Raw genomic sequence first — 17176 nt, forward strand, 5'->3', positions numbered from 1 at the left:
TTTTATGACTCTACGGAATAAAAGTTCAGCCTTGCAATGGACTGGTAGCAGAGTGGAATGCCTAGGCAACAAATCCTCTTAAAGCCAGATCATAACGAAAGCAAAAGATGAGTCGACAGACAGATGAAAAATAAATAAAAGTTAGTAAACAGAAGTAAGTTTCGAGTTTAATGCCAAACAAAATCGCAAAGTTAAGCTGAGTGAAGCGGCTCCATCAAAACGAAAAAAAGTAATCAAACTGCACGTTTTGTCAGAGTAACACCTACAATGTGAATTGTGTTTGTCGAGTTGATAAGTTTCCAAACATTTGCTTCTCCTCAAATGTTTGGAAGAGGCGTGAATTAGACCAATTCTTTTTGAATTTGTAAGTGGTTTTTACAGGCAGAAGGATGTCAAAACACACCAGAAATGAGCTGAGAAGCAAGGGTGAATTAGAACTATACAGAACCGCAATGCATAGCAAAGCTGACCATCAAGAACAAATAAGTAAATACACACATTTAATGGTACCGTTGCTGTTAACGTGTTAAATAATGGACTTTCAAAATAGTTTTTTGGGATATATTGAAATTCCTTATTAGTTCAAGTGTATAAGGATTAAAAAGTTGGTTATATGAGAAAGACCACAAATTCATGCATTTGGAAGCGATATTCAAACTTTAAACATTGGGAAAATATCTTTCAATGTGAATGTTGTCCTGAAAAGGGTACCTTGCTCAATATGGAATGACTGATAACATAACTATAAGATGGTTAGTTAAGCATACGAAACCCTTACTCTTTTTATGGACCTACGGCTACTGCTTTAGCCGTAAAAGTTATGTTTCCTTTTCAGCCCATTCTAAGTACACAGTTTAAAGAACTTCCCTTCCTTCGGAACTATGATGAAGTAGATCAAAAGGTGATCCATGTAAAAGAGAGCAAGACTTCGCGTCTAGCTGGCTATTTTTGGCAAAAAAGACCTCGAAATGGATAAGTAGTACTAAAACAGATTAAAAAATTCGCCAGAAGGAAGAGCAGAGAAAAACGCAAACAGGATCTGAGCACGTATTAAGATGCATTTAAAAAAGACAACGGGGGCCAGTTATATTTCCTTTACAACAAAAGTCACTTATGCAATGGCAAAAACAGCATTTTGAGGGCACTGTCTTTAGAAAACCCAGGAATTCGACACCAGCTTTATAAAATCAGGATTAGCATCATGAAGCTAACCAGCAGACGAAAATGGCATGGATGGTTCCGTCGTCATAAAAATGACGAATCCCAAGGCTCTTAGTAAAATGGTGGTAAAACAGTGGCATGAATGAAGAAACGCAGTCAGAGAACAACTTACAAGAAACGAGACAAGCCCTTGAACACAAAAAGCGCGGATTAACAGAAACTACGAGCTTATTGGATAAAATGGTCCTCCAGCAAATTTTAACAATTAAAACACAATTAATAATTTTTGCCTATAATACATAAAACTCAGCAAAAATTATATAATATATATATAATATATATATATAATATATATATAATATATTTAATTTTTTCGTTTTTTGGTTAATACAGGCAAATATTTTTTAGACATTGAATATAATTGCGCAACTGCAGTAAAATATTGTAATGTGGTTTTTTTTAGGCTTTTAAAGCCACAAACACTGTTACTTTTGCTCATATTAAATATTCACGATTCGTATTGGGTACACTCTGGGTCAGTTTCTATGACCACTCAATCTTGCCACCAAATAGGTTGCATTAAAACATGTAATACATAGCCTTTCGTCAGTTTGAGAACTGTCCCTAGTGCTTTTCTTGGGTCGTGTCTCTTTTGCATTCTACTTTTAACCTCCTATTATATGTACTTTTTCATAGCATTTAAACTGCGGTGTTTCAGTAAAATGACGCCTTTTGTTCTTTTCAAACACTAATGGTTTTACTTAGATCCATGTGCTACAGGCTTCAAGGGCTAAAATGCTTTTAAGGGCTGCCGTTCTATTTGGCAATGTATGTCTTTTGCCTGGCCTGTGAGAGGTGTAGGTGTTCATGTGTAAGGCTAAAACTTGTCTCATTTCTTCTCTTAGTCTCAGTCTATGCTCCGAAGCTTTTTTTAAGTCACCAGTGACAATTTTTCTTAGTGTTTATCTCAATTTAGTTGCGTTTTTGCCCTGTTTACTGGCTTGTATTTATGAAACTACACAACTTTGCCAACTGGTTATTGTTGGACAGGTCCTGACTTTCTTTTTGCGGCCGTTTGTAGGCTCTATTTCCTTGAGCAGTCTGTAGATTCAAAAAAGCTGATCAAGTGTTATAGAAACAGACATTACGTCGGGTTTTCTACCATACCTGCGTCTTTCAGATAATCATTTAATGCTATTTTCAAATTGGTAGTATGCTTCCAAATATCCCTACCGAAGATAAGTATGTTTTAAAATGTTTTGAAATTATCCTCCCTGGACCGCTTTGCATAAGTCGTTGAAAGGTGAATGCTGCATTGCAGAGTCCCAAAGACAACGTCTGGAAATCTATCTATTTCTGCCACTTTTACTTGCCACTACCCTTATTTTAAGTCCAACATGAAGAACCGCCTTGGCACGTGTAGAAAATCTAGTGGGTTGTATATTTGAAGTAAGACGAAGGCCCTTTTCCTCGCTACTATGCTTGGACTTCTGCAGTCACACCAGTCTCTTCTACCTTCTTTTTCCTCCCTTAAATTGCGAAGACCGGTTAGAGGAAGACATGCATCGTGACGTTTATGTAGATCAGACCATCCTTCTTACTAAAAAGTTGCAAGGAGGAGGAGAAAAAGGAGAAGGTATAGGATGTAAACTTTTAACTTCTCCATCGAACGTTGATATTTGAGTGACATACTCCCAGTGATCTCTGGATTTTGTAACTCTGACATGAATCAGGCTCCCACGCAAAGCCTCTTATCCCTTCTTGATAATCTCCTAATTTCAAATTGCTACATTAAAATGTTAATATTTAATCCATATTTGACTACGCCTGGAAATGGGTTGCCTTCTCTGTCACTCCGGATACATAAAACCTCATTCTACTTACTCTCATAATCTACTAAGTTGAGTCATGGCTAGGGGCAATGTAACGTGCAGGCACGTTATGGCTCTAGTGTATACTGCTCTACGTCACTTGTTTGTTTAAATCTCAGGTTTGGTAACGGGCTACTTAGGGTCGCCGCCATTGCTCATCCCCTGGGCGGTTTGGCCTCTGGGCCATGTTTGTAGCCCTCGAAAATACATATCCTGCCCGAGTATTATATCTTCTTTCGTCTTTATGGGAGTCTCCAGGGGCTACATTTATAAAGTGATTGTTAACTAATCATTGATTGGCCAACAAAGAGCGGTAAATGTCAAGTAGCCCGTGGTGGAATGATTTAGCGACGCTAAATCCCTAAATTCCCAACTCGTTTGTAAAAGATTTTTTCATGATCACGATAAATCATAATAATACATATGAATGCAGCAGTCAGTACAAAAAGCAGAAGTGGATGTCATGATGGCTACGGAAGGACATGAAACACCAAATTGCGCGGTGTCGTCCACCGCATCACATGCTACTTATAAGTCCAATCCGCCTAGCTATTTTTTTGGAGCTTCGCTTCACCTCCAGTTGAATCAGATCGAAGCACATGGCTACCATAGCCAGCCCGAAGAGAAGGTAGATAATGGCTGCGATGAATTTATTCATCCTATGCACTGGATGTGGATCATCCATACCGGGAAGCATATCCCCAAATCCGATGGTGGAGACGGTGACAAACACAAAGTACATGGCATCCAGGAAGGTCCAGTGCTCCCAGTATGCAAACACTAGGGCGCCGAAAATCAAGTAAAGAATAAAAAGACAAAGAATTATCCACACTGGGACCCGTACACTTCGACTCTCCTTTCGTGCTTGAAGGGCCTTGGTAAGGACAGAATTGGATCCAGCCAGAGTCATGAAAAGGCTATTTGTGATACCTGGAAGAGGTGCTGTCTTCCTCACCAATTCCTGCAGAGCCGAGGTCTTTTTAACTCCTCCTCCTCGAAGGACTTTAGGCGAATCATTGAATGCTGCTCTTCCAGGTATATCTCGAAGTGGTAAAAGTGGAGTGGAGCCATTGTCAGAGGGTTTATTAGAGCCACTTGCAGTTGCGCAAGATGTAGAAGGAATCGGAGATGGAGAATCGCGTTTTTTACCTGACGTAAGACAGCAACACAGAGATTTATAGATCATTCGGAAGATATCCGCCATCAGACTACCCAAATTAGCGAGAAAGAGAAGCATCATTGGAATCCCGAAGAGACCGTAGAATATGGTTGCTAGACGACCGTATCTTGTCACCGGAACGACCTGTCCGTAGCCTAAGGACGAAGAAAGGAGATTTTCGGTTATACTCTCCCACAAGAAGAGTACTTCGTTTCTCACCGAGTGCTTGATTAATTGGTTAATACATTCCTCGCCCCATACATTGAAGTTCTGCCTCAAGGCTTGGCAAGCAACTAATTAAAAGGCGGGATGACCAGAGGGATAGTTTTCCTTTGAAGCAGACGTAGTTATGCCTGAGGTGGAGAATCTAATTGGAAGAAGTGAATATTCAGTGGGTGGGGACGAAAAAGAAGGTTAAAGAAGAGTTCAACGTTTTTGTGGTTTCATTGCAGAAACAATGAAGAGGAGGGAGTAGGAGCGGAAGTAGAAGGGAAAGAAAAATTCCACTTGTAACGATTTAGACATGTCATGGGACTAGTTGCAGCATTACAGGGCTGGAGGTAGTTGAATTCCTCCACCGGTTTCGGTTCCATACATTAGAGGTTCTGTGACCAGACCAGAGTCAGACTTTATACTTGTCTGTCCAGACAAGCATGAAATCCAGTTACAAACTGGATGCCTCAAATGCTAGGGCAGAAATCTGATGCAATAATTTAATTCCATTTTCCAGAAATTAGTTCCCTCTCAATGGTCCCTCCTATGACTCACTTTACAATCGGTTCCGCTGCATTAACGGTTATGAGGGAAGCACCTTATTCTTGCACCAACAGATGAGACAAAAGGTGAATGGAAATGAATTCCCCGTGCTTCTACTTAACCTCCGATGATCGCTATCGTGGTGTAAATATCAGACTAATGAAATTCCAAAGGTCATAACCACGAGAGACCAAGTCGGAGCCCGGGAAGGAGGCGACGGCAAGGAGGGAGGAAGCGAGAGGGTAAGACATGGAGAGTTGGGGGAGAGCAATGAATCATTCCCACCCCTCACGCATAAAAGGCAATGTAGACTCGCAATTTCTTCGCCTCGGGCATAAATATTACACGAGGCAAGGCAGCTTATTTTGACCACTAAATACAACCTTTTTTCCCTTAAAAAATGAAATTCAAAAGGTGTTTAAAAGGGGTAACCCTTACACGATGAGGTGACCCAATATTATCGATTTTATGTCTGACAGTTGACTTAGGTAAATAGCTGGAAAAAACAACAGAAAATTAAACAAATACACAAAATGAAAAGATTCCATTTATAAAGCAACCCCACTTGTTAAAGCCATTAGGTGAGGGAGGCGTGTGGGGGGGGTGGAATCCGGTAGGTTAGTGGTGTAGTTTGGAGTGAAGGCTCTCCCCGAACAAGCAAACTTGTGACATTCTGGCATCGATACCGTATGCGGTGGTCTGTACCTTCGCTATTCCCCAATGCCAAATGTGGACAGCGTTTAGAGTAGGTGGTGGAATGTCAGGTCCATGTCATTTGATTTGATTGAGGAGTCACCAGAGGATAATGCGTCATGATGTGAATAATATGGACCGTTAGATAATGGCAGTGACAAGAGCAACCTTCATTCATTCAGCACGTGGGTGGACTTACACTGACAAAAAAGCGGTAACACATGCCTAACCAGTCCACCTATCGAACATTTGACAGAAAGCCTCTACATTTGAGAACTTGAGTTAATTGCGACTCTTTAGGTAGGGAGGATCAAATTACCCAGTTTTGTTTAAACCGAGAGTGGAGAACACAAAACACACTTAAAAAAAACACACACCCACCCCTATCCCTTCTTGAAGGCCCAATTTTCAGCATATGCCATCCGATGGGAGGAATATTTACAAAACATGTCATGACAATTTGACAAATGATAGAAGTTAGCACGACATGTCGAGCATATTTGAGCATGTAATATATGCAAAATAATTTTCCAATTTTTGTCTTGTATAAGGAAACCTCAAATGTGCACTCGTTGGCACAATTTATACAAAGTCTGGCCACAAAGGGTAAGGGAAAGAAGTGACAAGGGAGACCCAAGCTGGGGTAATTGCGAAAGTACTTAAGCCTATCTGCTTTTTCATCTGCGCAGAAGTAGAGGTGGAATGTAGAATATTTCATGTAGAATTTAATTTTACTGCGCTGGAAGTGAATCACCATCATCACCATCATGACTATCACCAACAACATCGTTTCATGTCAGTAAATGCGCATTTTCGTGGGGGTGGGTTTGCTGACAGAGGAGTAAAATTTAATGGAAAGATTTTATAATCTAAAAGGAGCTTCTCTTCTAGAGTTTTATTTTCCTTTGTTTAATCGCGTGAGCCTCTTTTAAGCCTCCTTGTGATGATGGCATCAGAAACGGGGTTAGTGACTAGCTTTGAGCAATCCTTAAGGGATGAAGTCGATGGGTGCGTGCAGAAGGTCCGCCCTTGAATCGGTAGGTCGCCAAGGTGGAAGTGTCTTCTTTCACTTAGGGCAGTTGATCAATCAATTAATCATAAAATTATTTAATCATTCACTCCTTCATTTTGGGTCCTTTCCCGATTTATTAGTTCATCCTTTTGCCCCAGATCTATTCATTCATCTCCCGATTTACTGACTCAATCATTTGTTCATTCATTCATTCATTCATTCCGGATTCAAGTCCAATTCATTCAACCAATTGTTCTCAATTCCTTTTTCGTATATTTGATTAACTGATTGGTTCATTATTTAATTCATTAGTTCATCCCAAATTTGATCCTTAATTCCGCCATTTACTTATAAAGCTTTTATTCATCCAATCAAAATTAAGGCAATGGTTAATAATTTATTCTTATCAGGAAATTATTTAGTTCTTTTTATTTCTGCATTTATAAATCAACAAGGCAGTTTGGGAGTTATTAGTTCACTAGATTATTTAATCAACCAATCTGAAAGTCATCCATTTCATCAAAAACATAATTGTCGAAGAATTAATAAATCACTTTTTCAGGCCTTTGTGAGGATTTCTGTGTGTCTAGTAACCAATCGACGAGGCACTTTAGTGGTCACTATCTAATACGCGTGTGTTTGAATGAGTCGTCTAGGCAGGAGGCGGTCAGTCGACGCGATCCTTGTGGGGATTTGGATGCATTCGACTTCGCGGACCACACATAATCAAGCTACCTGCAGCACTTTTATTGCCGCTACCCACTGAAGCCAAGTCTCGTCTAAATCGTTCTAGGAGTATGAAGGCTAATGTGTGAGAGGAATACCGCGCCTATTACAATTAATTTATCCTTCCGTATCCGTTTATCCATTCATCCATTCATTTATCTCTCTTCCTACCTCAGGGGTGATTATAATGCATTTCTCTGCCTTCGGGTCCCCCACCAATTAATGGTTCACAATCGGCCATGTCTACCTGGTATGTCTGATGTCCTGAAAAGGTGGTAATCATTGAATAGTAGGGAAAGTATAAAAGGAGCGCTGCAGAGGAGGAGGTGGCGGGACACTGTCATACTTTTATCTCATCCTATCCATCCCAACACAAACTGCAAGTCCTTTAGTTAGTGAAGCCATGGAAATGCGTCCCGTTACCATGTTAGAGTGAAGTATTTCGTCTACTAAATCTTTGCTCTGTCAAAAAGGAGGGATTTTTTCCCACATTCTGCTTCAACAGAATGCTTTTCGGGGAAACAGTTAGTCTACAATCCACATACACACACACACACATACCAAAAATGGCCCTCTGGGAACGGAATGCTGCCCTAAATAATGTAAACTGGGATAGCGATCGAATTCCTCAGGGGGATAGCCAATGATACGTTGGTTCATTCATTCGTTTAGACCCGTAATACACATCTCGCCTTTGGTCGGATGCCAGTAAGTCAACAAAAACCCTTCCTTAACCAAGTTTGGGGACAAAATTTCTGTAAGGGCCAGGCAACTGCCCCGACTCTAATTCAGCGCCTAGCTGGAATACTGTGGTATTGAGAGAGATGGGTCTTCAGCCTACCATAAAACGCAGAGGTCGGGGTGGAAGGCAAGAAGGTAGTGGTAGGGTGTTCATGAGGAGGAGAGGTCTAAACTCTTCCGCGGTTTAGTAAAATCTACCTACTCTTCTGACGAGATTCGAATGCTGCACCAAAGGACCAGGAGGGTTAGACTGACTGATGCTTGCACCGACAAAGTGAAAGGCATCACATCTAACTCACCGATAGTAGTAATTACGGTGATGACGTAGAACAGCGAACCACTCAGTGTCCACGGATCTGTTCTAGGGGTTCGACTCTTCCACATCGACTCTTGACTCGATGGAGAAGACATAACCCTCGGAGTAGATCGATCTTTACTATCACGAGAAACTGCGAGTGTTGTCGATGAAGGCGGTGGTGGTGGCACCCATCCAGCACGAATAGCTTCATACACTGCTCGCACGAAATTGCTTAATAAATTAGGCGGAGCTACTTCTTCAGGCATCTGACGACTTCTCATCGGGGCTAGGAGCCCTTTAAATGCGTGAATCTGTGAGGTAAGGTTAATTTCAACTGCTTGGGTGAGAATTTTTTCCAGCATTTGGGTTTCGCCGATTGCATTGAGATCATCCACCTCCTCTCTAAGCTGTCTTAGCTCGACTTCACGACCTTGTAAATACTTGGGAGTCTGGTTGTTTTGAAGCCGCTTCACTTCACTTTGAAGGGCCTGCAGTTGAAGATCCACGCATTGGAGAGCCATTTGCCGAGATGTAGGTCTCATCTCCCGTCCAAGGTCTCGTCTGACCCGATATACTCCTCCAGTTAGTTGTTCATAAGTTGATTCCACCTCCATCACCTCACGATTCAGACGCGATTGTTGAAACTCTCTTTCCAGATAGGTGAAAAGAAATGTGCCACCAATGAGGTAAAGGACAATCAGTATCAGAAGACCTATCTGAGAGCAGGTAATGGCAAGGAACTTGCGTAGGCACCTGTACCTCGACCTAGGGTGCGGGGCATTCGCCAACTCAAAGTCACCATAGTCTTCACCTCGATGTCGACCAGTACAGCAACACCGGCAACAGCCGTGACCACGACCCATTATGCTAGAGGAATGAAGTACCTCAGCCCCAGAGTTAAATATTAACACCTCGTTTGACAACTAACCAATGATAGTCGTGAAGCCTTACGATTTGCGTGGATCAGGTTGCAGGGCTTGTGATTGGTCCACCACTACTCTGGATAATCTGCTTTGTGCACGTAGGCCACTTGTGGGCCCTGACAACGAGACATGACATAAGTGGTCTGCTTATACCAAGGAGGGATTTTTATGTCATTTTATCAATAAAAGCGGGTGGCAAACAAAAATAATGAGTAGGGTCATTTGTTGACCTTTGACCATCTCACTTCATTATTAGGTTAAGGGAATGGGTGACTTGATGACAAGTAATACTTACCAGTTGGATGACAAATCAGTTCCAGAAATTGATCACTAAATAGGAGATATTAATTGGGGACCGAGGAAACCCTGTCGAAAGCCAAGTCGTGGACGGAGGTGACAAGTACCGACACTTGCTGGAGGAAACCAATGAAGGACGGTCGATTGTTGAAGTAGATTTTGTTTTTCCTCCCATTTCGGTTTTTACTTAGGCAAATGATCATATAGGAAGCCTCGAGATTTAAATGTACCCTCTAAGTGAGCCTTGTCAGACCCCCCAAGTCAACAGGCAATAGTCGTTCTGACCTGGACAACTATCAATTTTTCACACTTGTTAGTTGAAATATCCCTACTGACAGTTGTCCAGTTAATAGCTAAAAAGGGAGGAACAGCCGCGTTTGCTGTCAACCAGACGTGCCAGACAGTGACTGTGTAGAAGGGTTATTACCAGTGGTCAGAGAGGACTGCCCTTTAATTGACATCGAGACAATAAGTCAATGACACGGGGCTAGGCAATCGACAAAGGAGAATTTATCTTAGGAACTGAGATACTTTAAATTAACAATTTGACTGACTCGATCTGTCAGCGAGGTTATTGCTGAATAAAAATAATCGCCAGAGTTTGTAAATGCAATCAATTATGCTTAGGATAAGCAGACTCCTTTTTGATTGACAGCCAATCAGTGACAGTTAATCGAATTATCCTAGAAAATCCCTCACATTATATTTTTCTTTTCAGGTGGTCAAGCATCAACTTTAAAAATGGTTTATTTCTAGATCACAGGTGATGAATGACTTTATTGCGAGCGAAAGTGTCCATCCTACTAAATGGGTGAAAAATGATTTGGAGCTGTCATTTAGGTGGTGGTGAGAACAACATCATAACCTTCTCAGACTTTATCAATGGAATAAAATGTGTTTCATTAGGGCTTGTAAAAGACCTTGCTATCTTAATGGTAAAAGATATCTTGATGGATGGAGTTCCGTTCAAATGGGGCCGACAATGCAACGTACATCTTGAATCGAGGAAAAGAGCCAATAGCGTCCGCTGTTAGCAGATGGTCGAAAAATCATCCGAAATAAACTTAAGGCTCTAAGAAAATCAGATGGATCACTTCCAATCAGCCTTCATGCAACTCTTTCCGACTATTGCTCTTCTCCCCTACCCGTGGTCGTGGCTGTAGATGGCTAGACGTCGGAGGTGGCCTAGACGCCCCTATAATGAAGTTACGTATCGCTTCAGGTTTCAAGAGCCTGGAGAGTCATAGTTAACGGAGGTAATGAGCTAATTGTCTGACATCCACATCAAATTGGGGCAGAGGAAGTGGTGGCTGAAGGCAGTAGACAAGTAGGCATTACATGCAGTACACGAGTTTTCACTGCCTTACACACCTTAACTAAACATGTGTTTAAGGGAAAGTTTTTTCCCATACTGACTTGACTAGCGGGCTGGTACATTATTAGCTCCATAGTTAGAAGACTGGGCACTTTAAATGGGGGTTGTTGCCTTAGTGAATACCAAACAACAATTGCTCCTCCAGGAATTGTGATACCCTCCGATACCACAACCCGGAAGGGGGGAGAAGGAGGCCCACTGAAGCCGCCTTTTCAGTAACAGACAAAGCGATTAAAAATGGTCATTTGGTTAGTGGTAAGATCAAAATGAAATTTTACATGGGAAAAGATTTTACATGTGGAATGGAGAAAGGTGCTGCATTTTCTCACTCACCACAGTTCCCTCCTTCTACCACCCCGAGTAATGCTTGTCAATTTTGACATTCCGAAACCAACGCCGATTTGAACTCAGATTGGAATCACCTAATTGGTCAGGAGGAAGTTGGAAGGCATTCCATGCCAACCTATAGTCACACTGTGAGGTCAAGGTCACTCAAACTGCTATGAATACTTAAGAATGTCTACGTTCCGACCGCAGGCTGTAATCTTGGGCATATCCACTGTGTTTGATTATGCCAGCTGGGAACTTAATGTAATTTGTACTCATACGCATATCCAGATTGTGCTGGAGGTACCCACGATCCCCCAAAACCGTTCTTATTTTAATTTTCCTTTTTTTTCATTTTATAACTTATTTCTCGTACCTTCTAGAAACCGCACTCTTGATCCCGCATTTTCTGATTGGCTAATGGGCCAAGGTCAACTAGTGACGATAAATACCTTTGATTAAGCCGACTGTACCATAATTAAACTCCCCTGGACAGATTCCCGATTGGGTAGCAAAGGTAACGAATAATATGCCTCCTTGATTAATAAACTTCTACATCAGACTTGCAAACAGTGATCGAAGGGCATTGAAAACTCTCTGGATGCAGACGAGTCTTTGAAGCACAAACTAACAAATTTCTCAGAAAAGAAGGGGAAAAATATAAATAGGTAGTGGCGAAAAACGCTACCTACCAGAATTAATGGTAGAGGGAAATGTAGAGTTCTGGGAACTGCAAAATCCCTCCCCTCTGCCACCACCTACGACATTTAAAGCAAAACACAGACATGCTACAGAAGTGTGGAATTCAATGACAAAAATGCAATTACTTTTTCTACCACCCCAGAACTCACAAGAAAGAAGCAATTTAAAATTTATTTTACAGGAAATTTTTATGGATATTTCACTGTCACGTTCTTTCCCTACTTCAAGTGTAGTATTTAAGCAATCCAGTTGGTTTGATGTTAACCAGCCTGAATTACGCTTTGCTAGAAGGTTTTTAAGAGGAGATAAACAACAGAGAAGGAATGCGACATTACAAAAATTGTGGTTGAAGGAATTTGGAACCAAGGATCTTGAATAAGCCGGTAATTAACTGAGAGTTTGAGTCGCCTAGGGAGATCCAATTGACAGAGAAGAGCAAACCACTCTATGATGTGAGAGGTGGATCTAATACCAAAGGTGTGCAGAGTGAGCCTGATTCTATTAGGAGGCATCAACTTGGAAGGTCTTACTACTTTTTGCAGCCCCTACCGAACCACGAAGTTGTGTTGGAAAGTGGGGAGAGGAGAGTGTGACTGGGACTAGGTGTAGATCGCACCGGCGATTATTTCATAAAAAAGTAGTTCTCTGCAGGCGCTTCCTCTCTCTTAGAGACAACCGGTCCTCCTATTTGCTCAACAGCCAACTTTTTGTCCGCCGGCAAATTGGCCTCTGCGCCAGTTGTTTTGATGCTTAGTCATTCTGTGTAGTCTTGGTAACCAAGATGCATGATAAACTTTTCGTTTCCGCTATCTTACTCCTTCACTCTTCTTTTTTTCAGCTGTGGATAAATAAGTTGGCAGTTATAAAAAGGTAGCCAAATAACCACTGAAAAGTACTTCATTGGTTGAAAGAATCTCCACTACAGAAGGAAAGCTGTGCCAGTTACCCACTAAACGAATGTCACTTACATTTCATGCATGCAAAACAGCTGATAGTAAACTTCAAAGGAAATTTAGCATTTTGTGCTTCACTTCTTTTGTGCACGTTAAGAAACGTACAGAGGAGGTTGAATTGGTTGACGGCTGAATGAATGACTGGCTGGGAGTGGCAAATGCGTTGCGAAGTTGAGCGAACCAATGCATCAGTGGTTATTGCCAACTCCACACACCTAAGACAGGCAACACCTACCTGCTTTGTGCAAGGAAGAGAGAATGGCCGTCAAAACAGTCAGTACTCTTCACTTAGTCGACGGGGAGAACGCCTTGTTTTTACACAGCCCACGGCTTAAGACGGCCGCAGTAGTTACCTTTGGGAGGATTTATGCTTTCGATTGGAAAGAAACAAGATGGAATGGCTCCAGAAGGATTTGGCATCTCACATCATCACCTTTAATTTAGTCTAGCTGATCAAACTTCGGAAAGAAAAGACAGTTGAGAAATAAAAGGAAATCGAAATAAGATGCAGCTGGAGCTAGATTAATTCCTTTTAGAGTCAAAACTTTTTATCAAGGTGGTAATTCGATGCGTAACGTCTCGTAGCGAAGGGATTACAGGGTGCGATAGGGGATAATTACACTGCATAAAAGAGGCTAGGAAGCTTCCAGCAGTTACTTCATTATGACATACTACTAACGCAGAAAAGTGGTTGGTTACCCCGTGCTTACCCTTAATAGCTTGCAGAATTCTCCTCCATTAATTCTAAGAGAGCTAGGAACTTTAAAAATATCATTGACCTTCTCCACTGTGGGTGTGTCTATCGTTAAGGGGCTGAGGTTAATCCCCATTTTATGCAACAAATTCCGAAATTCTTCTAAATCATAATAAAAGGAACCATTCTTCATCTTCTGAGAAATTCACATTGATAAAGCACCACACTCCATTGATCTTTCTCTGACGATTTTAAAAAACTGCCCCAAGGTTGAAGAACCTCAGAGATTGTAATGGGGTGTATTAAACAAAAAAGTCTGTTATATTCGCCTTATCAACACAATTAAATTGTTTATTTACATGCTTACTCGATGTAGCATTTGTATGTCTTTATTTAAATTATTACTCGAACTTTCTCAGTTCAAATCTCTTGTAAGATCTGCTTTACTAGGAAAAGTTCAGCGACCAATTTTCTAGGTAAGAGGATACAATCCACTCGAGGAAGCAAAAATGGGAAAAAACTTTTCAAACTTGTGCTGTTTAGGAAAATATGCGTTACATTTTTTAAGTGACCGTTTAAATTACCTAATTTTTGACCTTAGATACTAAAAATAGCTGCACTTCTCCACACCTGTTGGTTTTTGTGCATAGATGACAAATCTCTTTTAATTTCCACCTGCTGCCTTACGCATTTATTGACAAGGCAGCAAATGACGGTGGCAAAGTTATGGCATTCAAGAATGGCAGGTGGGAGCAAGTGATCTCGGTACCGAGTCAGCCGCCTAGCATCAACGTTTCCTTTCATATTTTTTTCTCGAAAAAGAATAAAAGTGGGTAGGGCCAGTTTTTGTGAACACGACGCCTCGAGTGTATCATAAAGTCGTCGTAGCATGGGAGAAGATAGTGTAACGTCCCGAGACTCCCTGAAGACGAAAGAAGACACAATACTCGGGCAGAATATATATTCAGCACAGAGGAGGTGTCTGGGCTATTGACATGGCCCGAATGGCCAGCCCACCCATCGAGGTAGAAGGGGGCTAGTTCAAAGTACAAAAGTGGCGCCTTACCAATGCCGAGGGATAAACCACTATTGCATTACAATGGATTACTGCCGTACGGGATGACTGAGAGGCTGCTGGCATGACCACTTAGAGGAAGTACAATCTGCCGCCACTTAAGCGTCTGCGTAACTGGACACGGAGTCAAGCGAACTCTTAAAGCATTACATTAAATGCCAAAGACTGATCCCCCCTCTAGCCTAGATGGTTTTAAGGGCGAATTTTGCCTATGCAGAATCCATTAGGCCACCAAACAATTTTTCCGGTAGGAATGAGAGGTGTCTTGATTATATGTCATTAAATGTAGGCATTTTTGTTTACTTAAGAAGCCAAACCTTTGGACTATAACGTATTCTTTTAATTTTTCATGGATATTCTTGGCGCAAAAAAGTTGTAAAAGTTATCTGCAGCAGGCGCCTTTTGTTTGGTTTTCGTAGCCCAACCGCAGAGTACCTCAAACTCCATCAGATTTCACGCCAAAGAAATATATTAAAGACATATGGCTCTTTCTGAAATACAGTAACTATGATCAAAAAGATTATTTGAATAAAGTACCAGAAAATACACCAAAAAGTGGATTTGGTATGCTTCGAAGTGTTAACCTGTCGGATATTGCTGTCAGAACTCGGGATAACTCGGAGGACGTGAGGAAACGGTGTGCTCTTCCAAAGGCACTGACATCCAATTTGGGTAGAATTGATCACACAGCAGTGGTAAGGGAGGTTCTACGCGCCTAAATTAGCCTTGTGGATGTCACCTTGTGCAGGCAACTTCAAACACATTGGGGGGGGATGAAGGACACCGAGGTGGCTCCTGGGCCCTGTCAGCTATTCTACACTGCGAACGCTCAAGTAATCACATGTAAAGCCTGATCGTGGAGAATTGAGTCACCTCAACTTCTCATGTGTTGTCCTTCCTTCTGAGTGACTCACTGATCCTGGCTCCTTCCAAGGAAGTCTTGCCTGTACACGCTAGATTGGTATTGTATAGTCACTATGCCTTCTCAACTTCTGATGACAAGTTTCTGATGGCTTTGAGCCCGAAATGAGTAGGCGTTTGCTCCTCTCCATCAAGGTCAACCCGACATCTGGTAGCTTTATGCGAGGGTCCCACGCGTATAAACCATCGCCTACTCCTCACGTTTTCCCACAACTTGATACTATGGCCTAATCCATTCTATTACCTAGACTTACTTTTCCCTTTTTCAATTGTAGGAGGACGTCAAATCCTATAACATTTCCCATTGCTCATTGAATACATAACATCACTATTGTCGGAAGTTTGTTGTTTAAAATAAACCAACACAACCCGTGCTCCGTTGCATTGACATGGGGAGAAGGTGTAAATTAGAAGGGCACCAAGGCCTCTGGTGATCAAGGCGTACCCTAGCAGTCAAATAGTTCACTTAAACAAATTTTAATCCGTTAGAGTTTCAAAAATAGCAGGTTTATGGCCATTGTTAGTACTAATTTCGTTGTCAACTTGATGCTTTTTATAATGCGCATTTAGGCACGTGGACCGCTCAATTTCTGGACTCAAAGGGTGGGAGGAGGGAGGCGAAGGGTGGTGCTTGTCCATCGACGGAATGGACTTTTGTTAGAATATCTAGCCTTTGTCAGAGAAGATCTGTCGTGACATCATGGCTGTACTTTTAGTGGCCACTTTCCAAATTGGCATCTGCTGACTCCTACCGATGGCGTGAATGTCATTACTAAGTACACAGTCAACTCGTTCTTGACCAGTAGACGATTCAAGTCACAATGGAACTGTCCCAAACAAACCCCAATTGACGCATCATCACCTTGACATTTTTTGGCCTTTCTCGTGGCAGATGAAACTTCGCTGAAACCGTAACAGAAGTCGGATCGCAAGGGCATTATAAAAAGAGGAGAAAAAACGTCTATCGCAAGGATATGCGTTTAATAAAATTAGCTCTTCAGCCTTTGAAATTTAATCGCCGTCACGATGTTAGAACCGCCTGTTCAAGTCCAGGTTTCTTCTATCTGTTGTATGCTTTATAACGTCACCAGTGGTAAAAAAGTGAAAAGATCAACTTCCATTTCCTTCTGAAGGGCGTGGATAAATTTCATTATCATTACTTAGCTAAAAAAAAATATCTCCTTCCTCTCAAGTCGATGGTAAAGTGCAAAGCAGAAAAGGAAATAAAAAGTGGGGGTTTTTTTATAAGAAAAGAAAGTGTATGACAAATACTACCAGTGTCAAAGAGGTGATTCGCCTCCGGTTTAGGTAAGGACTGCAGATATTTGGTTTCCCTTTTAAAATATTTCTTCAGGACGGAAAGGTTGTTGGACAGACAGTGGAAACGCTTCTCGGTATCCATGATTCACAACTAACAGTAGGCTGAATTGTCACCTTTTTAACAGGTTCTTTAACCGATTGTCACTCGGCGTAAGCACACTACTAACATAAA

The 17176-nt window shown here is 41.6% G+C and overlaps 3 protein-coding genes across 3 annotated transcripts in view; 1 reads left to right on the forward strand and 2 right to left on the reverse strand. All coding sequences in view use genetic code 11, as the record gives it.

The window, feature by feature from the left end:
• EGR_08276 (Phosphatidylinositol-5-phosphate 4-kinase type-2 alpha) overlaps positions 1–1660 on the reverse strand; it is a gene marked incomplete at both ends in the record, with an annotated part of 16789 nt that extends 15129 nt beyond the window's left edge. The window contains one exon of the mRNA XM_024497525.1: positions 1651–1660. Coding sequence (XP_024348066.1) covers positions 1651–1660 — 10 coding nt within the window. The remainder of the gene's footprint in view (positions 1–1650) is intronic.
• Positions 1661–3549: 1889 nt separating this feature from the next.
• Positions 3550–5198, reverse strand: EGR_08277 (Potassium channel subfamily K member; the record flags this gene model as incomplete). Its single annotated transcript, XM_024497526.1, has 2 exons — positions 3550–4346; positions 5129–5198. The coding sequence occupies 2 exons, from the start codon at positions 5196–5198 to the stop codon at positions 3550–3552; spliced, it is 867 nt and encodes a 288-aa protein (XP_024348067.1).
• An 857-nt stretch (positions 5199–6055) lies between these two features.
• EGR_08278 (hypothetical protein) lies at positions 6056–10393 on the forward strand (the record flags this gene model as incomplete). Its single annotated transcript, XM_024497527.1, has 5 exons — positions 6056–6116; positions 7009–7241; positions 8051–8135; positions 9078–9143; positions 10356–10393. 5 exons carry the CDS (start codon positions 6056–6058, stop codon positions 10391–10393), a joined length of 483 nt encoding a protein of 160 aa, XP_024348068.1.
• Between the last annotated feature and the right edge of the window lie 6783 nt (positions 10394–17176).

Source organism: Echinococcus granulosus (genome assembly GCF_000524195.1).
Source record: "Echinococcus granulosus chromosome Unknown EG_S00101, whole genome shotgun sequence".
NCBI classification, from domain to species: domain Eukaryota; kingdom Metazoa; phylum Platyhelminthes; class Cestoda; order Cyclophyllidea; family Taeniidae; genus Echinococcus; species Echinococcus granulosus.